Genomic DNA, 22,822 nt, shown 5'->3' with positions numbered 1-22,822 from the left:
TGTATCTACTGTACAATATAAAGCGCATTGAGGTGACTTTTGTTGTGATTTGGCGCTGTATAAATAAAATTGAATTGAATTGAATTGAACAAAGTACAAATACTTTGTTACTATACTTTAGTACAATTTTTAGGTATCTGTACTTTACCAGAGGACTTAATTTTCTGACTTCTTTTTACTTTTACTCCCTACATATTTAAACACAAATCTGTTCTTCTTACATTTTCAAAACAGGCTCATTGCTTTTGCTGTAACAGATATGAGTTATTATTTCACATCACTGCAAGCCTCCAAACACCAAACTGGTGTGAGTCTAAACAGAAACACATGAAAGGATGTCTGTTTGTTTATTAATCACAAGGAAATGTCATAGAGAAGTCAGGGCTTAAAAGTGGGACGGTGGTGAGTTTTTGGTTTGTTTTTTCCTTTCAACATCGGAACGACTGCAGGTCCATAATTTGCGGTTGTGATACTTTGGCATCTAGCTAGCCCTACAGAAGAGGAGTGAGCATAAGCTTTTTTTTTAAATTGTGAAGTTATTGTGACTTTTCAACTCAGCAAACACACAAACTGTGTGCCGTTTGTCTCACAGTGTGTTTCAGCTAAAGTGCAGCTGCTGGATTTCACAGGGAGAGAAAAGAAAGAGCGCTAGCTTCACTCAGAGATGGAGAAAGATGAGAACGACGGGCAGACTAACTGCTGTCACTCACAGGTCAGTGCAGGATAAACAGGTTAGTTTGCTGCACTGTGATTGGTTTAAAGTAAAGAACAGTGACTGCTGCACAGTGGCTGTGTTTCGTGGTCACAGTTAGCTCACAGTGTAGCACAGATTCATTCACTGAATTCCACCTTCACACCAACTTCATCCAGTCTAACGTAAAGGCGGCATAAACAGTGTAGAGTCAGTGCAGGAAACATCTGGTTGAATCCAGGTGTGTCAGCAGCTCCGCTGATCACAGCCTGTACACTAAGAAAATCTACTGGAAATGAATGTGAGTTTGATTCTTTTCCCCACACTGAACCATTACAACCAGTTTAGTTTAGTTTAGTTTCCCCCACTTTAACCTCTGACGGTGCACATTTCCCTGTTTACAGTCCCCAACTATAATGTAGGCATAAGAAAATAGAGCTGCTTTCTATTTACTTCTGATTCAAGATGAGAATATTTAGAGTTTAATAAAGTTTGTATTAAAATCTACTGATATTATTTTAATATTATGCTAATATAGCACAAGGTTCAGTTAGCTTTGCACAGAAACAGAAACATCCTCCAAAGAGCTTTTCAGAGCCTGTACGTTTTTACTTTTACTGGAGTAAAGAAGTTGATTCTGTACTTCAACTTTTACAGTAATATTTTTTAATAGTAGTATTTGTACTTCTGCTTGAGTACAGAATGTCTGTACTTTTACCAGCTCTGCTGGTGGAGCGCAGCTGATTAAGTGATCAAACCCATACACCCCAAAAGTCCTGTAAAGAGAGACTATTACTTCTTTGATGGAAACCACCCCGATGAGGCGTCCGATCCTGGTGACGTAGGCGTGGTCGAGGCCCAGCAGAGAGAAGATGGTGTAGGTCTGTAGGAAAACAGCAGAGGTCTGTAGGTAAAAACTTTCTTCTTACCTAAAGTCCAGTTTGGAAAATGCACCACTGATCTTAATTATCCAAACTTCACCAATATCTAATCACATTTGAGTCATTCAACCTGTCACATTTTCAGCTAAATGGGATTTTTTTTTTTCCACTGTGGGAAATTTGCGAGTGGGAACCGACATGCTTAACAAAGCCGTGTACACCTGTGGACAGAAGACTCTCTATTAACTCTACTTGATGGCTTTAAGAAATGTTTGAAGCTAATCAAAACACATTTGTTTAATCTGCACATGTGACCTGCACACAGGATTTTATTGGGTGTATTATGTGTGTTACGGAAGTAATATAGGCTACTATTTTGTTAAGTTTAGTGAGGCAGTAATATGGGCTGCGGTTAGCATACATACAACTGTGGTCAGTAGTTTACAACACTCATCATGAGCATGAATATCATGGTGGCTTTTAATGGTTTCTTTGAACTGTTGAATGATTGAGCAGCGTCTTTAATTAAAAAGCAGGAACTGGGTGCACAAGTTCAGATCTGTTTAGGATTTTCTCCACACGTGTTCAAAAGTATACACCGACTTAAATCTTTAAATAAGTGGTGCTGAAAGTTGGATGATGTCTTTCAACTTTAAAAGGCAGAATCTGTTGACTTCTCAGTCGTGGTCACGTTTGTCTATAACCGAGGGCTGTTAGCAGACAGTTAAAGTGGCAGCTCGATGAGGACCATTAGCACACATCTGTGAAGGCACTAATATTGGTTAATGACACATGCTGGTTTTGGAGTTAGTAGTTTTCATAAGGACCTTCCTTTTTCAGCAAAACAATAGTTATTCTTTTTCCTTTTCTTTGCAGTTGATCTGTATCTGAGATGTATTTGTTTTTCCTTTGTTTTTTCACTTTGCTCTTATAACATCAAATCTTTGTTTTTCTCTAATTGATCATTGTTAGGACAACGTTGAGCCATCACCCAGTCGGCAAAAAATATTTGCCACAATTGCTTTGTTATGGAATACACTTATTTTGAAAGTAACAGAAATGGTGCAGTTTGAAATTGCAGTGTGTATATGTAGACATGATGTAATATTATATATGTATTATAATATTATATATAGGATGTAATATATACATTTTGTTCTGTCAAACTGTTTGTGGATCTTTTCATTTTAGGTCACCTTGCATTAATTTATCATTTTAAATCATACGTACGTTCTTTAAAGGATCAAATACAAGTCAACCGTTGTCCCCTAACCCTAAAACACTGGAAAATACTGCTGTCACTGTGACAGCGTTCGTGGCTCAAGAGTTGGGAGTTCGTCTTGTAATCGGAAGGTTGCCGGTTCGAGCCCTGGCTTGGACAGTCTCGGTCGTTGTGTCCTTGGGCAAGACACTTCACCCGTTGCCTACTGGTGGTGGTCAGAGGGCCCGGTGGCGCCAGTGTCCGGCAGCCTCGCCTCTGTCAGTGCGCCCCAGGGTGGCTGTGGCTACAATGTAGCTGCCATCACCAGTGTGTGAATGTGTGTGTGAATGGGTGGATGACTGGATATGTAAAGCGCTTTGGGGTCCTTAGGGACTAGTAAGGCGCTATATAAATACAGGCCATTTACCATTTACCATTTACAGACACATACAGACTGACTGTCGCAGTATTCAGAATTCAAACCTTATGCAGTGATGTACACTCCAGCAGCTGGATCAGGGCAGGGTTAATCTTGCAGTTGTTGAAGTTGACCCTCTCATCAAGTTGCCTTGCCTCCCAGTCTGTAATCTGCAAGTCAACAAGAGTGAAACTCCTTTTCAGCATCCCGTGTTGGATTGATCACTTCATAGCAGTTAGTGATCTACATTATTTTCCCTTAAGATGACTTTAGTTTGTAATAAATGATTCGCTTACAGTAATACAACCTGTCATTCTTGGCCTAAAGTGTATTTTTTGAATAATTAGGCCTCATCTTATCTTAAACACCAACAGAGCAATTTGCTGTCACACTGCTGGCTAAGACTCGCCTCTGTCAGTGCGCCCCAGGGTGGCTGTGGCTACAATGTAGCTGCCATCACCAGTGTGTGAATGTGTGGATGACTGGATGTGTAAAGCGCTTTGGGGTCCTTAGAGACTAGAAAAGCGCTATACAAATACAGGCCATTTACCATTTAAGACAATCTGAAAACAGTTCCATCACCTTCTTTTCAAACTCTTGTTTTTGAAGATGTTTCGCCTCTTATCCAAGAGAATTCCTCATTTCTAAATCTGAACAGGGGGCTGGGTGGAAACCTTTGTAGTCCCCCCATTTTCTCATGTCCCAGAGCAACGAACACTCTACTGCGACCGCTTGTGATCTGCTCATTGGTTGCTCTGTCTGTGTGGATTGTCTGAACATCTTACCTCACTAGTGGGATCTTGAACATCTCGATCATCTTGTACCTGAGAAGCAACAGAAAGCAACGATAGTCAGCGTGTACACTGAACCCAATAACACAACTCAGTGTGAATGCCACAAACACAGGTAAAGGCAAACAACAGCCCTCAGCAGGTTGTTACCTCCATAAACATTTAGCACTATGTCTGTGCACAGAAGATGGACAAAATGACATGAGTCACTGAATGAGTGACTACAAGGACATCAACATTGCAACTTAAAGCTGATGCTGTTTGATGATGACGTCCAGTGTCAAACTACCAACGCTGTGCTTTGCAGCAATCTGCCAAAATACTCCAGAGGTCTGAGTGAGACGGGCTATGTTAGGACACCTTTCTGCAGGGTGGAAGTGTGGGTGTGTGGGTGGGATGTCACTCTCTTACCTCTTCTGCATCTGAACTAGCACAGAAAATGCTTCTCAGTGTGACTCCTGATTCATCTCGTGAGCCTGCATCAGAGACAGAGACACAGACGCACAAACCGCAACATAGTCAGGAGGTCCAGCTTAGTGAGCTCAGGGAGTGAAATTAGCTGGTTTGTCTTGTATTTTTAATCAGTGGCCACAAAGCAAACATTTAAAGTGTGAGCTAGAAAAACCAGTGTGTTTATACCTATTTAATTCAAACAGTTTCAGGAGCTGCTCGTCACATAAGGAACAGAGAGAGCAAAACCCACACTTCTATTGAATTTCTATTTCCTTTTGTTTCGAGCCACATCAATCTGGTCTTCTGAAACTCTGCTGTGTGCATGTATTTGCACAGGTAAGTGTAGTTCTTACTGTTGGAAAGCTCAGTGGGTCGCTCCACCACAGGCGGCGGGTTCAGCTCCTCATTAGTGACCTACACACACACACACAGACTGATTAAACAAAATCACAATCACGTGCACTACTGTGGGCTGATGCAACAGAAACACGAGCACACGAATGAAGAGAGCAAACCTGCAGCACCAGAGCTACACTAAGAATTCTCATATTAGTCTGGCCTCAAATGTATGACCTCAGTCAGTCCCCCTGCTGACTTTCCTTTCCCTGACAACATCTTCTCTACGTATACTGAGGATTTTTGAAAAGGCCAGAAAAAAAAATCATGTTTTGCCAAGAAAATATGCTTATCAACATATCAGACAATATCAAATCAAAAGCAGACAGTATCACAGCAGACTGCTCGACTTCCACATCCATGCCTGAGGACGTTCTGCTTAGCCACTCACTCATGTTAAGCAATGCAGTGCAGCAGCTGCAACAAAACATCTTTCATCTATAGACATCTATCTGCAACCTGTCTGCCAATTTCAGTTTATTTCCTCTGCAAACACAGAAATGACCTCGTGCATTCATTCAATTCAACACTTTGATACACAACAATTGCTATGAGCAAGCAATGGACCAGACGGGGTGTGGAGCGAGAGGAAGAGTGAGAACTGAGGAAAAAAACAATGAAGCATGAGCAGGTGAATGGGTGAACATAACAAACATGCAGATAAGTCTAAAGTTTCAGGTGAAAGAAAATGTTGAATCTGTCACTCATATTAGAGCTCCTTTCACAAAGCATGCGTCCTCCTGTGACCTCTCACCTGGATGTGGCCTTCCTCCGGGCCTGTCTGCAGGCTGCTGTTGTTATTGCTGGGTGGGTTCGACTCAGTGGAGAGGAGCTTCTTCGCCTCAGCGCCTCGTTCTTTGATGCACTGCAGACGTCTGGCACAGCTGAGCTGCTGCGAGAGCAGCGACTGGAGCTGGGTACGCTCAATGGAACCCAACAGGATCATTGACTCTGGGAGAGGAGGATAAAAAGGGGCGAAGGAGCAGGTTTTTATGTGAGATAAGGGAAGAGTGTGTAAACTTGTTTTAGAAATAAGGAGTGAGCTAACTGTGGCGATCCCAACCATGTCCTTGAGGCATGTCCTCTTTCTTAAGGTCACATATATATATTTTTTAGGCCTGCTTCTTTTTCTTTCGTCCTCCACTTGTACAGTTGCCTCTTACACTCAACAAAAATATAAACGCAACACCTTTGTTACTGCTCCCATTCCCCATGGGATGGACGTAGAGACCTAAAATTCATTCCAGATACACAATATAACCATCCCTCCCAAACAGTGGTCACAAATCAGTCCAAATGTGTGGTAGTGGGGACATCTGCTATATTGAGATAATCCATCCCACCTCACAGGTGTGCCACATCAGGATGCTGATCTGACATCATGAGTAGTGCACAGGTGTACCTCAGACTGCCCACAACAAAAGGCCACCCTGGAATGTGCAGTTTTTTGCGCTATTGGGGGTCTGGGGACCCAGAACCGGTCAGTATCTGGTGTGACCACCATTTGCCTCATGCAGTGCAACACATCGTCGATTCTAATAGATAAAGTCATGTTAAAAACAGACGTATCTATTGTTCATGTATGTGTTTATTCATGGGGGTAGTGAGTTATTATATGAACATCACAGTGTGTAGCAGTGACTTACCAGCTGATGTGAGCAGGGGTAGAGCCTTTAGTCGACTTTTCATTAGGATGTTTAGCAAGTCTCTGTAGCTGCAGCTGAGTGTGATGTACTGCACGTCGCGCACCATAATGTCCTCCACACGAATGTTATACACCCTGAAATGAGAACGGAGAGGATTATTAATCTGCTGTAGATAGGAAGGACTCGCGAGAGTAGGAAAAACATGAGCATGCTTTTAGGGAAATAAATGGCAGCAACAAAGTTCTGTAGGAAGATTTTTTTTTTATAGATTCTTGTTTAATTCCATGCAGCTCCATTTTAATGGGAGGAGAATCGGGCCCAATGAGGAGCAGCCAACCGCTGTGACTGACCAGCTTCGACTTGAACATCGAAGAAGACAACTTTATGAAGTTTGTATCATTTCAGTCACCAAATACCTGATCAGATATTAACTTAGTATTGTTTATGTACATTGATTTCAAGCATTTCCAAATGTTCTTAATTACCTACGTAATACGTTAGTTTTTTGTTTGTTTGTTTTTTTGGGGGGCAGTTATTATTAGCTTTTAATAATTAAACAGTTAAAATTATTCTTGTTTGACGTTTCCCACTTCTAGTTTTTCAAAAGGCCAAAACCTATTTATCATGACAGTTGTGTGCTTGTGTTTCTCCAGTGTATACATACTCGTGCTGACCCCAGCCCAGCTCTGGGAGATAGGGAAGCTTCTTTATCTTGATGATGGAGTCATAGATGGAGGGCTGCAGGGACTGGGCCACAAGGTTGGCCAGGACCACTGCTATCAGGGCCGGCAGAAGGTGGGAGATCTGTCCAGTCAACTCAAGCACCATGACCACGGTGGAAAATGAGTGGCTGACTGCTCCGGACAAAGCTGCAGCACCTTTTGTTGGGAAGAGGAACAGCGAGAGAAATTACTGCTTAAATGTTTGTGTGCTACAGTTGTGCCAAAAACCCAGTTGCAGCATGGCAGACCAACAACTAGCCTAGCCAGTTGAGGCACTAGTTCAAATGGTGACCATACAGCGTGACTTTCGTGGCCTTCTGCAGGACTAGTCCAAGTGCCAGATGGATGTGGTGGAGAGCCTAGCTGTAGGGTTGGCTCCTTGCTGGCACCACCACTACTCCCAATGTGGAGGTGACTCTATACCACATGGGAGAGGGTGCACTTAAGGAAGATTGGACACTGTGGCTGCTGCCTCTGCTGATGAGGAAGCTCAGCTGGCGGCTCTCAGCTCACCTGTGATGGCAAGGGGTTGTTTTGCAGATGGCCAATGGGAAAATGTTGACCAGCTGGAGCTCACACTGAAGGACCACCTCCAACGATTCACAGGAGACTTGACGGGGCATGAGGACCGGCCGTACTCTTATGCCAGACGCCTTGTTTGGCGCAGTTGCCAGGTGACTACCGCCCTATAGTTGTGGCCCGGCCCTGGCTCTGGTGGAGACGGGGGTACTCGAACACTTTGTGGAGGGGCTCCCCGTAGGGTTGGGCGAAATATCGAGTTTTTTTAAAAATATCGATATATTTTCATACGAGATATAAGATGTGACAATATCGTTTATATTGATATAGTCTATGTTACGTTATAATTATACTTGTGGAGCTGCAGGTTTGCCTGTCTTTCGTCCACTTTTGTCTCTACGCAACGTTATTCGGCCTCGCCTCTCCTTCACTGAACACAACTCCCCCTCCCCCATAGCTTCACCTGCAGGCAATGACAAGATTCTCCAGCTGCCTCCCTCTTCCCGCTCCACCACAACCACCCACACATGCAGGGCCTTGGAGTAGGGGTATGTCACCAGGGTGCAGAGGAGGCTACCCCCCCCCCCCCCCCCCCCCCCCGCCCCCATCCCCCGTCCCCTTCTGGCTGCCTCTGCCTCAATTTTATCTCACAACTTAGACATTCACATTACTCACACTCTCATTACACATACATATAGGATCTTGGGGGTGGGCACGATACACGGAGTCCAAATTACCATCAGGGTGTACACCACCTGGCGTCGTTGCCCACCTCTCAAGGTTAAATACACGTAGACATTGAGGGCTAGCAGGAGGGGCTATGCGCTTACCTGCTGCTCTCTGGCAGGTAGCTCCATGCCCTCCTGGGTTTTAAATGCACCTTAGAACACACATGCATCAACACTACAATGAGCGGGTGGAGGGAGGTTTGGAGTCTTCTCTCACCCCCATTCTCTGCGACCTGCTGGAGCGGGGGGGCTAGGAGGAGGAGTTGGCCGTCCGACTGCGGTCTGGAGTGTGGGGCCTCCCTGCTGCTGCGGAGTCGGGGCGGTCTGCCTCCCCCCACCGCAGGGAAAAGGATAACACCACCTGGGTCTGGGTGCAGTTCCCCCCTCCAGGGGCAAGGGTACCTATACCCGGGGCTTAGAGTACGCTTGGGGAGTGTGATCGTGTGTACAGCGTCTCTTTATGTCTGTCTCCACGTTGGTTGAGTGTGGAGTAAGTGCATATGAGAGCATGAGGGTGGGAATGGATGTTTGTATATGTGTGTGCCTGTATGTCTGTGTCTATATGTCAGGTTGGGTGTCAGGTGCCACCTCTCTGGGGACATCTCAGGCCCTCCAAGGTTTGGAGGCCTATCTCCACCCACCACCACTTCCCCTGCCAGTGGCGGACTCCCTCAGACATCGGTGCGTTGGTGGTTCTTTGTGTCCGGGGATGGGCGTCCAGGTACACACCGGCTCACTCCTTGGCGGCCGCTTATCGGGGCCTGGAGCCTGGGGCTCGCTCGGGCCACTTCGGAGGTGGGGTGCCCTCGGCCTCTCGGCCTGGGGCTCGGTCACTCAGGCACAGCTGGCTGCCGGCGGAGCTCACGGGCGCGTCACTGCAACTCCCCCTGGCTTCTGCTCCGCGGCTGCTGAGTGAGCCCTCATCTGGGACTCTCCTCAGCTCTTACTGGGACAGTGGCGCGGCTGCCCCTCTGTTGGTCTTCCTTGGTCTCTTGTGTTCTGGGGGCCTCTGGATGTCTGGAGTTTTGATCTCCTCCATACCTGCTTCATCATTGTGATGTTGTTTATTCTATTACTCTTGTTCTCTTCTGCTTGTTTTCTTTTTTCTTTCTCAACAGGTGATCCAGGTGATCGATATATTTTTTTTTTCTGCTCATTCTGTTGGTTTTCTTTTTTGCCCTTCTCCCCCGTCCCTCTTCTCAGCTGTTTCTCTTTCCCTCTTTCTTTCTCCCCTTCTTTCCCCCAGTCAAGTCTGTCCCGTATTCAGCAAGTGAAAATAAAATAAACAATAAAAGGTGAATCAAATGGACCATTACGGCAAGGCTGGGATGGTCAATTTGGTAAAGTAAATCCGTTGGGCATCTTTCTTTGCCTTTAGACAACAATTCTGATGGCAAAAGAGCCAAACGGGACAGGCAGAAAAAAAAAAAAAAAAGACAAGATGAAAGCGGAAAATCAGCGCGCCTTATGTATGAATTCTGGTTGTGCTTACTGACCACGAACCGATTTTATGTGGAACACAGCGCTCAGCAATCTGTCAAAAAATGTTTTAATATGACTTTGCTAAGCTACGGAGCTGCACCGCTTGATGGATTGTCGGAGGATTACGGCTACCGGGGAGGAGCCTCGCGGAGTGATACGTACTGTGTGTGTATAAGGACCACAAATGGCACCTGTTCAGAGACGTGGTGCAGCTGTGAAATCTGTCTCTTTGTTATTATGCTCAGCGTCTATCAGTTTACATTTTGACTGCACAATTGTGAGCTTTTTGTTATGCACAAAAACAACATTGTTTTCTTTTATTTATGGACCATGATTATTTAATAAATGCTGATAATTTATTTTTGAGTAATTTCTTCATGTACATCTACGCTGTATGTAAATAAAAGTGCCCGTGTGACAGCTGGGACACAGTGTGACTAGAACTCTTTTTGTTCTTAACTTAAAACTTAAAACTTAAAAAAAAAAAATCGAGATATATATCTTATATCGCCATCCAGCTAAAAAATATCGAGATATGAATTTTGGGTCACATCGCCCAGCCCTAGCTCCCCGCTCGAACGTTGGAGTGGGCCTGAAGCCAATATTTCCATTTGGACAGCTACAGACCAGATCAGTTTTCGGCGGAGCATATGCAATGGAAGTCCATGGTCCTGGAGTGCCTGAGGCAGGTGGGGCTCTTAGCCAACCCAAAGAAGTGTACAGTTGGACAGAGGTATCTGCAGGCAACCTTCAGATAGAGAAAACGACAGCCATCGTATCTTGCCCATGTTGCACGACCAGAGAGGAGGTGAGGTGGTGCTTGGGAGATGGAAGCATGTAAATATAAAAATAACCACTGCAGCCAAAAAGAGTGCCTGACGAGCCCAGTAAGCTATTAAGACTCGACTGTACACTGTGTTCGTGTTTTCCTCCGAAACAATAAAGTTCTGCTGGAGCAGCCTTTCAACGCTTCTTTCTCTCGCTAGCAAAGTAAAGCTAGTTACTGGCCTGGCCGAGGTAACAAGAGAGTGCAAACATGTTGAGGGCTGTGTTAGTTCAGTGAGAGATTTATTTGGAAGGAAAATTTTCACTTGTAGTCGAAAACTAATGTGTATGCTTATGCCTGCATTTTTATTTTGTTAAATACAAACAAAATAGCAAAAGTGCTGCCACGTGTCTGGCCAGAAAGAGCTGTTTATTTGAAACTACTGTACTATACTGTGCTATACTGCTGGGTGACTGTCTTCTACTCGTCAAATACATTTCATTGCAATGCTGACCCTGTGCTAACTTGCATATGACAAATGAAACTGAAAGGATTCAGATAGTTAAGAGTGAGAAAAAAATTGTTTTCATGTTTGCAATTTTGTCTTGTTACACAATATTTGGAATTAAATAAAACAAACAACACACTACATTTTAGGAAATATTAGTGGGTGTTTTTGTTTTTTTGTACTACTTGGACACTTAAGTGGCCCTCCAATGAGATGACGGTGCCAGAAGTGGCCTGCGGCTCATTTGAGTTTGAGACCCCTGCCTGTTTAAGGCCTTCCAAGTTGGGGCAGCTTTGTCCCAGCAGGTGAGGGGGTTTGACTGTCTGGTCATTTATATAAGCCAGAAGCTATCTGAGCGGGAAGGTAGATACAGCTCTGTGGACGAGCAGTATCTGGCAATACAGTGGTTGGTTGACCTTCTTCATTACTACCTCCTGGGCGACTCTTTTATCCTCTGTTCAGATCATGCGCCACTACAGTGTCTGCACTGGAAAGCAAAAGTGCTGAAACATTCACGAAACTCCCGAGGTGTGTGCATAGGGTTCTTTGTGAGCTACAAGGGTCTCCAAAATGTTAAGAATGTTATTTTATTTACTTTGTACCAAAGAAAGTATTTGTCATTTTAAGTAGAATGTAGTCAGGAGAGAGTCGCTAACTTACCCACCACAGCGTAGCCTCCTGGCACTATGGGATAGATAGCATGACCTGCATGAATGCCTTCCGGGAACCAGTATGCCATGCATTCTCCAACCAGACGCCCCAAGCCGGCCCCTGAAATGTGGAAGGAGATAGAGATTCACAATCAGTATGTGGCTGTTTATCAAAATCAGCAGTTCTTAGACTTGCAAGAATTTTCAAACATGTGCACAGAAAACTGAAATCGCTGTGGCTTGAGCACCATCAGCCTGACAAAAATAAATTGCTAAGTCAAAATATAAAACTTATCTAAAACAAAAAAAGTATTGAGTTTTGAAATCATTATTGAATCAGTCACTACAGTAATCTAAAATAGGGTTGTCAAACTTTGGTTCAGGGGCCAAAATGAACCTTGCAAAGACTCCAATGTGGTCCACTGGAGAACTCTGGAAAATGAAGGAGTTCACAGATTTTAGTCTTGGAAAAGGCCGACTGGGGAACCAAGAACTCAGTCTCTACAGGACTGGAAACAGTGCGTTAAGTGTCACCGGGCTGGTGAACAGAAAACCCAGTGATATATTCTGCTGACTCAAAGACCTAAACGTCACCTTGAACATTGTCCAATTCTGAGACAATAATTTCACTTACTTTGCTGTCAGCTTCACAAACACCAAAATCATTGAAATAATCTCAGCTCAAAAACATTCTTGCACCCATTTCTGTTATTCAGGCGGGGACAGCTGACGCCCAGCTGTTGCCAGTGCTTGTCCTGTCTTCCAATGTGAGGGCAGCCTACTCCTGCACCCGCACCTACTCGGGTGGGATTGCCATTCAGTCTAGAAAAATTTGCATTTCCTGCGAAAATGCAGTGTGGATGCTTAAAGCTGAAGCTGTATGCAAAAAGTAGCTGAAAAAGCTGAAAAGTTGCAGAAATTGTAAAAACTTTGCAGAAGCAAAGGAACATTGCTAAAATGTAATAATTTAGCAGAACTGCAATATCTTAGAGGAAACATAATACTTGGCAGAAATACAATAGCATAGCAGAACTTAGCAGAAATATTGTAACTTACCAGAAACATAACTTCTCAAAAATACAAGAATTTAGGAGAAATAGTATAAGATAACAGAAAGAATATATTTAGCCAAAAATACTTAAACATTACAGAAACACTATGATTTAGAAAAATAATACAACATAGCAGAAATACTGTGATTTACAGGAGACACTGTGATGAACTATGAATATTGTAATTTTAAATTAATACTATGTTTTAGCACAAATACTATAATTTGACAGAAATACTATCATTTGGCAGAAATACTGTTTCCGCACAAATACTCTGGTTTAGCACAAATATTATAACATAGCAGAAATATAATTATATAGCAGAAATGCTATATTTAGAAAGAAAAATATAATATAGTAGAAATAGTATGATTTAGCAGAAATACTATGATTGAGCAGAAGTACTAAGATGTAGTAAAAGTACTTTGATTTAACAGAATTACAATTATGGAGGAGTAATACTTTAAAATGGGAGAAATAGCCTAAAGGGAAGAGTATTTGTGCCATGGAGTGTTAACAAGAATGTGAGGTCCATATTAGAAAAGCTGGTAAAATCATAAAAGTTTGCAGAATTGTAATAAATGATGAATATGAATTACTGGTCTGTGACAGTGTATTAATTTGTAGGGAAAAAAACATGTTGACCAAGGTGGAATCGAACCCACGATCTTTGGCTTGCAGACCCGTGTCATTGCCAACTGCGCCACTGGGAAAGAGAGCAGCCGCTTTGAAAAACAGGGTGATGAGCAGTCAGAATTAGATCGCGGTGAGAGGCGAAAAACGCCGTTTTTTGGAGTTACAAAACGTTGTGTAACTCAAAAACTAGGTGGACTAGAAGCATACTTGTACTGGGTGAATCAGCGGACTTTGGTGTACTTTGACTGCGATTTTCATTGCTCTATGTACATCCGTCGCTGAGATATGACGAGAGAGGAAACGGAAAACCTCAGATATGATTGGCTGGCTGGGAGGCCGTGCAGGCCCTGATATGTGATATGTGTCTGAGTCCTCACAGAGGATTGGCTGCCTGGCAGAAATATATAGAAATAGTATGATTAAGCATAAATACTACATTTAGCAGAAATACTATAGTAAGCACAAATCCTATAAAAAGCAGAATGAGTATATTAAGCACAAATCCTATTAAAAGCAGAAATAGTATGATTTAGCACAATAGTAATAAGTTAAACAGAAAAATCGGAAAAGCAAAATGGACAGCTGAAAAAATGCTGAACATGCTGAGGGTCCCTCAAATATACTTGTTAAATGAAAAAAATCAGCAAAAAAAATATATAACAGCCACACAATCAGAAATATGTACACATAAGGAAACACACATGCACAGAGAGACACACACACAAGATCCAATTCAGTCAACCAGTCTAAATATATTGAATTTGAAGCTTAGAATGAGATCATCCCATTAAAAGGCTTTCTCTCTCTCCCTCTCTCTGTCACACACACACACACACACACACACACACACACACACACACACACACACACACACACACAAACACACACACACACACACACACACACACAGGGAGAGAGAAGTAAGTTTCTAGGTCAGCCTGGGAGCTGCTGAATTTGAATCCACCAATCAGAGAGCCTGTGCACTTTTTCCCGCCAAAACAGGTGCTTCTGTTTACACACGCAGCACAGAGACACACAGGATTTTTGCAGTCTATTTCTCATAGTGACGACTCCCCTCAAACAAATGACCATAATTTCCTAACCGTAGAGGCTAGAAGGGTCATTCTTACACCGTTTTGTTCAGAAGAGATGGGGGAATCTTCAAGTGTTGACAATTTATCATTAAAATATGAATTTTTAGAGATATATGACATGGATGACTTGTTGACTTAGAAGCCATGAATTCCCCAATATGCAAATTTGAATGCCTGGAGCCCACATACATGATTGGCTGGCTGGGAAGCTGTGCAGGCCCTGATTTGTGGATTTGAATTCCTCAGCCCTCAGATATGATTGGCTGGCTTAGAAGCCATGAAGGCCCCAATATGCAAATTTGTATTCCTCAGACCACATATATGATTGGCTGGGAAACCGTGCAGGCCCTGATTTGAAAATTTGAATGTCTCAGTCCTCACAGAGGATTGGCTGCCTGGGGACCTGGCAGAAATATATAGAAATACTATGATTAAGCATAAATACTACATTTAGTAGAAATACTATGTTTTAGCACAAATCCTATAAAAAGCAGAAATACTATAATTTAGCAGAAATACTATATTAGGCACAAATCCTATAAAAAGCAGAAATACTATATTAGGCACAAATCCTATAAAAAGCAGAAATACTATATTAGGCACAAATCCTATAAAAAGCAGAAATACTATATTAGGCACAAATAGTATAAAAAGCAGAAATACTATATTTAGCAGAAATACTATATTAGGCACAAATCCTATAAAAAGCAGAAATACTATATTAGGCACAAATCCTATAAAAAGCAAAAATACTATATTTAGCAGAAATACTATATTAGGCACAAATCCTATGAAAAGCAGAAATAGTATGATTTAGCAGAATAGTAATAACTTACAAAATTACAAATATGGAGGCATATTGAAACACAAATGCACAGAGGGACACACAAACACAGGCTCTAATCCAGTCAACCAGTCTAACTATATTCAATTTAAATCCTACAATGACATGCTGCCAAATAAGGGCAGGGTCCTCTCTCTCCCACTAAACACACACACACACACACACACACACACACACACACACACACACACACACACACACACACACACACACACACACACACACACAGAGGGAGAGAGCTGCCAAATTTAAATCCACCAATCAGAGTGGCTGTTTACGTCTTCCCGCCAAAACAGGTGCTTCTGTTTACACACGCAGCACAGAGAGACACAGGATTATTGCAGTCTATTTCTCATAGTGAGGACTCCCCTCAAACAAATGACCATCATTTCCTAACTATAGGGGCTAGAGCGGTCATTCTTACACCGTTTTGTTCAGACGTGATTGGGGAATCTTCAAGTGTTGACAATTTATCATTAAAATATGAATTATTAAAGATATTTGACTTGTAATGCACCATAACTGAGTAGAGCGAAGCAAAAACTGCCTTGACTTGCCCTCAAACAACGCTTTCTAACTCTAAATCTATTTGGAGTATCGATATCATTCTTTCACCGTAAGAGACAGCAGGCTTTGGTGAACGCATGTATTTTGTGAAAAATCACAATTTTGCAACTGAAAACTTTAAGAGGCATAAAAGTAAAACGGTAAAAGATTTGAAATAGCTGAATCATACCTGAATAGCCCAATAATTTGTGAACATTTTAAAGTTTGAATGGTTGTTCTAGGTGAAAGTATGAGGAAGTAGTTAGGTTTCAAAAACAAGCAAAATTTAGCAGAATTTTGGAAGTTTTCCATTCATTTCAATGGGACAAATTAAATGCAAATTTAATACATGCGTTAATACATGCGTTTAATACATGCATTGTTATGGTTGCTATGATCTTGGCTTCCAGTGTGCCACTGAAGGTTTTGCAATTTTCACTTCATGTCCGAACAACTTCTTGCTACTTGCTCAATTTTCACTCAACTTCCACAAATTATACATCAAAACGTAGGTATTTTTGCTGGCTTTCAGAAAATGTCACTATCATTGTTGTGGGATTTATAGAATTTTGGCAAATCTCCTCAGACCAACACAAGGTCTCAAAACTCTCCATATAAAGTCAATGGAGAGCTTGTTCAAAATCATCGCTGGATTTCTGTAATGAGAGGCATATTCGAATCGTCATATCTCCTTAACGAAGCGACTTTAAGACATGAGGCTTGTCCCGGTATATCTTCAGACACTCCTGACGCTCACAATTCAAGAATTTCTTTCTCACCTATTACCGTTCTGAAATGAGTTGGACTTGTTTGAGGGTAGGAAATTCGTCCTTCGCTCAGATTTCTTCAGATTTCAAACTCTGGAAATGAAGCACTTTTTTCTCTTGTCATAACTTTTTGTTGGATTTCCACAGAGACCTGAAAATTTCCATGATTGTTCACCAAAGCCTGCTGTCTCTTACGGTGAAAGAATGATATCGATACTCCAAATAGATTTAGAGTTAGAAAGCGTTGTTTGAGGGCAAGTCAAGGCAGTTTTTGCTTCGCTCTACTCAGTTATGGTGCATTACAAGTCAAATATCTTTAATAATTCATATTTTAATGATAAATTGTTAACACTGTTAACACTAGTATTTCTGCTTTTTATATTATTTGTACCTAATATAGTATTTCTGCTTTTTATAGGATTTGTGCTTAATATAGTATTTCTGCTAAATTATAGTATTTCTGCTTTTTATAGGATTTGTGCTAAAACATAGTATTTCTACTAAATGTAGTATTTATGCTTAATCATAGTATTTCTATATATTTCTGCCAGGGGCCTGTTCTTCGTACCTCGCTAAGTAAGTTAGCTGGATTAGATTGTTGACGATTTTGCGTGATCCTGGATCGTTCGGTTCCCCGAAGCTCATCCGGGACTTGCTGTCATAGCAACAGAGCCGTAAGCGTAAACCTGCTCAGGAGCAGGTTTACTTTATGTAAACAGGATTAGATCGCGGCCACGCAGGTATGTCCGCTTCATTTATACGAAAGCAACAGCGATATTCCACCACTGTTTCACCATAAATAAATAACATCAATGTAACTAAAGATAATGCAGCACTTGATCCTTTTATTGATGTCACACAGATACATACAGGTCATTTCCTAAAAAAGGGAAATGTACTATTAACTAACTATTACATGTATGTGATTATTACAGATGTAATTCATATTTCAGAGTAGTAATTGTAAATTACTTCGTGTAATCAAGATGGGAGACCACGGCTATAAAAGCGAAGGTGGATTTGGGAAGCCTGTCGCAGCCATGTCCTGTCCGTATACGCGACCAACCCATTGCGGAAGGTGCAAGATTGATAAGGAGAGTCCTCAGAATTCAGCGTATATTGCGGGATAGACAGGATCCTTTAGCTCAGCGCGACAGTGTGCTCATTGAGAGATATCGATATTCCCGTGAGGGTATTATTTACTTAACCAACTTGTTGACGAGGGGGTGCAGGACCACCACCTGTCTTTTTTTCCTCTGCCCTTTTCTTGGTTGCTGTTATGAACAAACTAACAGAGTATTACAGGCCAGTATTACCTTGCCAAGAGACGAAAAGCAATCTAAGAGATAAATATTACCATTCTGTAGAATACTCCTGTATTCCACTTTTACTTGTTCCCATGTTCTTGTGGGTCCTGTTGTGGCTCTAATGTGAAAGGGGATATAATATAACATATTATAATATAATATAATGCCATATGATATTGGACAATATAGTGTCATATGATAGATCTACCCTACCAACTGGTGTTGGCCAGAGGGGCCGATGGCGCGATATGGCAGCCTGGCTAAAACCGTAGCTGCCTCCACCAGTGTGTGAATGTGGGAGTGAATGAATAGTGGTATCGTACAGCGCTTTGGGTGCCTTGGAAAGCGCTATATAAACCCAATCCATTATTATTATTATTATTAAATTACCTACGAGTTTGATTTGTCAGCAACTTTCTGCCAGCCCCTCTCTCCTTGCTTTTGCAGCCTTTGCAGTGTTCTCTTGCGTTTTAATTAAACTCTGAAACTCCTGAAATCCCTCAATCAAGAGTTCTTGCTCTGCTGCCGGAAAATACCGTGCACGCCCCTTCGACATTTTCGCCGACCAATCAGCGGGTTGCCGATCAATGTTTCTACTATCGATGCGTAGCCCCTTTTACGACACCCAGTGATGTCACATTACTGCGTCCAGCTGTACTAATCGTCAACAGCAGGTGTGTTCGGGGAACCGGATTAGCGAGCTCACGGTTAGCGCGATAGTTTGGTCTTGGATGTGTCATTTGATCTTGGATGTAGTAAGCGACGTACGAAGAACAGGCCCCAGGTCCCCAGATAGCCAATCCTCTGTGAGGACTGAGACATTCAAATTTTCAAATCAGGGCCTGCACGGCTTCCCAGCCAATCATATATGTGTCCTGAGGCATTCAAATTTGCATATTGGGGCCTTCATGGCTTCTAAGCCAGCCAATCATATCAGGGCTGAGGAATTCAAATCCACAAATCAGGGCCTGCACGGCTTCCCAGCCAGCCAATCATATATGTGGCCTCAGCCATTCAAATTTGCATATTGGGGAATTCGTGGCTTCTAAGTCAATAAGTCATCCATGTCATATATCTCTAAAAATTCATATTTTAATGATAAATTGTCAACACTTGAAGATTCCCCAATCACTTCTGAACAAAACGGTGTAAGAATGACCGCTCTAGCCCCTACGGTTAGGAAATTATGGTCATTTGTTTGAGGGGAGTCGTCACTATGAGAAATAGACTGCAATAATCCTGTGCCTCTCTGTGCTGCGTGTGTAAAAAGATGCACCTGTTTTGGCAGGAAAACGTAAACAGCCACTCTGATTGGTGGATTTAAATTCGGCAGCTCTCTCCCTCTGTGTGTGTGTGTGTGTGTGTGTGTGTGTGTGTGTGTGTGTGTGTGTGTGTGTTTAGTGGGAGAGAGAGGACCCTGCCCTTATTTGGCAGAATGTCATTGTAGGATTTAAATTGAATATAGTTAGACTGGTTGATTGGATTAGAGCCTGTGTTTGTGTGTCCCTCTGTGCATTTGTGTTTCAATATGCCTCCATATTTGTAATTTTGTAAGTTATTACTATTCTGCTAAATCATAGTATTTCTGGTACTTTTCGGTACTTGTGCTAAATACAGTATTTCTGCTAAATCATACTATTTCTGCTTTTCATAAGATTTGTGCCTAATATAGTATTTCTGCTTTTTATAGGATTTGTACCTAATATAGTATTTCTGCTTTTTATAGGATTTGTGCTTAATATAGCATTTCTGCTAAATTATAGTATTTCTGCTTTTTATAGGATTTGTGCTAAAACATAGTATTTCTACTAAATGTAGTATTTATGCTTAATCATAGTATTTCTATATATTTCTGCCAGGTCCCCAGGCAGCCAATCCTCTGTGAGGACTGAGACATTCAAATTTTCAAATCTGGGCCTGCACGGCTTCCCAGCCAATCATATATGTGTCCTGAGGCATTCAAATTTGCATATTGGGGCCTTCATGGCTTCTAAGCCAGCCAATCATATCAGGGCTGAGGAAATCAAATCCACAAATCAGGGCCTGCACGGCTTCCCAGCCAGCCAATCATATATGTGGCCTCAGCCATTCAAATTTGCATATTGGGGAATGTGTGGCTTCTAAGTCAATAAGTCATCCATGTCACATATCTCTAAAAATTCATATTTTAATGATAAATTGTCAACACTTGAAGATTCCCCAATCACGTCTGAACAAAACGGTGTAAGAATGACCTTTCTAGCCCCTACAGTTAGGAAATATGGTCATTTGTTTGAGGGGAGTCGTCACTATGAGAAATAGACTGCAATAATCCTGTGTCTCTCTGTGCTGCGTGTGTAAACAGAAGCACCTGTTTTGGCGGGAAAAAGTACACAGCCACTCTGATTGGTGGATTCAAATTCAGCAGCTCTCTCCCTCTGTGTGTTTGTGTGTGTGTGTGTGTGTGTGTGTGTGTGTGACAGAGAGAGAGGGAGAGAGAGAGAGAGAGAGAGAGAGAGAGAGAGAGAGAAAGCCTTTTAATGGGATGATCTCATTGTAAGATTCAAATTCAATATATTTAGACTGGTTGACTGAATTGGATCTTGTGTGTGTCTCTCTCTCTGCATGTGTGTTTCCTCATGTGTACATATTTGTAATTGTGTGGCTGTCATAAATTTTTTTGCAGATTTTTGTCATTTAACAAGTATATTTGAGGGACCCTCAGCATGTTCAGCATTTTTTCAGCTGTCCATTTTGCTTTTCCAATTTTTCTGTTTAACTTATTACTATTGTGCTAAATCATACTATTTCTGCTATTTTATAAGATTTGTGCTTAATATACTATTTCTGCTTTTATAGGATTTGTGCTTAATATAGTATTTCTGCTTTTTATAAGATTTGTGCTTAATATAGTATTTCTGCTAAATGTAGTATTTATGCTTAATCATACTATTTCTGCTTTTCATAGGATTTGTGCTTAATATAGTATTTCTGCTAAATTTAGTATTTCTGATTAATTATAGTCTTTCTACTAAATCATAGTACAGTATTTCTGCTTTTTATGGGATTTGTGCTAAAACAAAGTATTTCTACTAAATGTAGTATTTATGCTTAATCATACCATTTCTGCTTTTTATAGGATTTGTGCTTAATATAGTATTTCTGCTAAATTATAGTATTTTTGCCAAATTATAATATTTGTGCTAAAACATAGTCTTAATTTAAAATTACAATATTCATAGTTCATCACAGTGTCTCTGGTAAATCACAATATTTCTGCTCTGTTGTACTATTTTTCTAAATCATAGTGTTTCTGTAATGTTTAAGTATTTTTGGCTAAATATATTCTTTCTGTTATCTTATACTATTTCTCCTAAATTCTTGTATGTTTGAGAAGTTATCATGTTTCTGGTAAGTTACAATATTTCTGCTAAATTCTGCTATGCTATTGTATTTCTGCCAAGTATTATGTTTCCTCTAAGATATTGCAGTTCTGCTAAGTTATTCCATTTTAGCAAACTTCTTTTGCTTCTGCAAAGTTTTTACAATTTCTGCAACTTTTCAGCTTTTTCAGCTACTTTTTGCATACAGCTTCAGCTTTAAGCATCCACACTGCATTTTCGCAGGAAATGCAAATTTTTCTAGTTTCACTTACTTTGCTGTCAGCTTCACAAACACCAAAATCATTGAAATAATCTCAGCTCAAAAACATTTTTGCACCCATTTCTGTTATTCAGGCGGGGACAGCTGACGCCCAGCTGTTGCCAGTGCTTGTCCTGTCTTCCAATGTGAGGCCAGCCTACTCCTGCACCCGCACCTACTCGGGTGGGATTGCCATTCAGTCTGCTCCAGTACCCATGCTGGTCCCCAGGGTGAGGCCAGCCAAGACACGGTTGCCTATGGCTTGCCCATCAGCTTGAAATGACGAAATGCAATATCCCAGAATCCATTTCGCCCAAAACTCAAACGAGGCAGTGGCGGAGGAACACAGAGTGGCAGAGTTTGAAAGATTACTCTGTCTGGGTCACAAAATAAACTTTTAAGATATTTTCATGCGAGAATGGTGCTGTGTAAACTTCAAATATCTGCTCGATTTATCAAGACATCACATATTTGCAAAAGTGCTCTAACGTTGTCGGAGATGCCTGTTGAAGGAGTATTGAAGGTCTCTGTTTTGAGGTTTCTTACCACTCTACAGTTTCAGTGCTCCTCGATGGGTAGTTGGCAAATGTTTGTAGGAAAGTCAATTTCTTCTTGACTATCATTACTGCAAACTACTGTCAACCCCAGCAATCTGCTAGTAACCAAATCATTCACAATGTTTTCTGTAGTATTGGCGTAAAAACAGCAAGCAAGCAACTTCACACAACCACTAGCTAAACCCTTCAAGAATACTTCTTTTGTCCACTGGTGATTACTCACAGCTAGGCATGCATGACATTACTTGAACTTCCAGTAACACAGTGAGGAATCTGACTCAATGCACATGTTAAACAAAATATAGGTCTGCCTTTATTCACTTTTTAAACATGCTACACAAATATTTTGTCTGAGTGATGTTGAAAAACAAATTCATGGATGTGTTACTTCTAGGCTGGAATGCTGTCAGTCGTTATTATCTGGATGTCCTAAAAACTCCCTGATAAGCATTCAGTTAGTCATCTCTACTTTCAAGATTAGGCTTCAAACTTTCCTTTTTGCCAAAGCATATCATTAGGGCTGGTGACCCTGAATCCTTCCTTAGT

General features: G+C 41.6%; 1 protein-coding gene across 1 annotated transcript in view; it reads right to left on the bottom strand.

Moving 5' to 3' along the window:
- LOC101483227 (chloride channel protein 2) overlaps nucleotides 1-22,822 on the bottom strand; it is a 70,695-nt gene that overhangs the window by 1,857 nt on the left and 46,016 nt on the right. The window contains exons 14-22 of the mRNA XM_076892065.1: nucleotides 11,863-11,973; nucleotides 7,142-7,355; nucleotides 6,478-6,611; nucleotides 5,586-5,782; nucleotides 4,789-4,849; nucleotides 4,394-4,458; nucleotides 3,977-4,015; nucleotides 3,257-3,361; nucleotides 1,488-1,574 (exon numbers count right to left, since the gene is read on the bottom strand). Coding sequence (XP_076748180.1) covers nucleotides 1,488-1,574; nucleotides 3,257-3,361; nucleotides 3,977-4,015; nucleotides 4,394-4,458; nucleotides 4,789-4,849; nucleotides 5,586-5,782; nucleotides 6,478-6,611; nucleotides 7,142-7,355; nucleotides 11,863-11,973 — 1,013 coding nt within the window. The remainder of the gene's footprint in view (nucleotides 1-1,487; nucleotides 1,575-3,256; nucleotides 3,362-3,976; nucleotides 4,016-4,393; nucleotides 4,459-4,788; nucleotides 4,850-5,585; nucleotides 5,783-6,477; nucleotides 6,612-7,141; nucleotides 7,356-11,862; nucleotides 11,974-22,822) is intronic.

This window comes from Maylandia zebra, linkage group LG14 (assembly GCF_041146795.1).
Source record: "Maylandia zebra isolate NMK-2024a linkage group LG14, Mzebra_GT3a, whole genome shotgun sequence".
In the NCBI taxonomy this organism is placed as follows: domain Eukaryota; kingdom Metazoa; phylum Chordata; class Actinopteri; order Cichliformes; family Cichlidae; genus Maylandia; species Maylandia zebra.
This window is presented reverse-complemented; position numbering and strand designations above follow the sequence as displayed.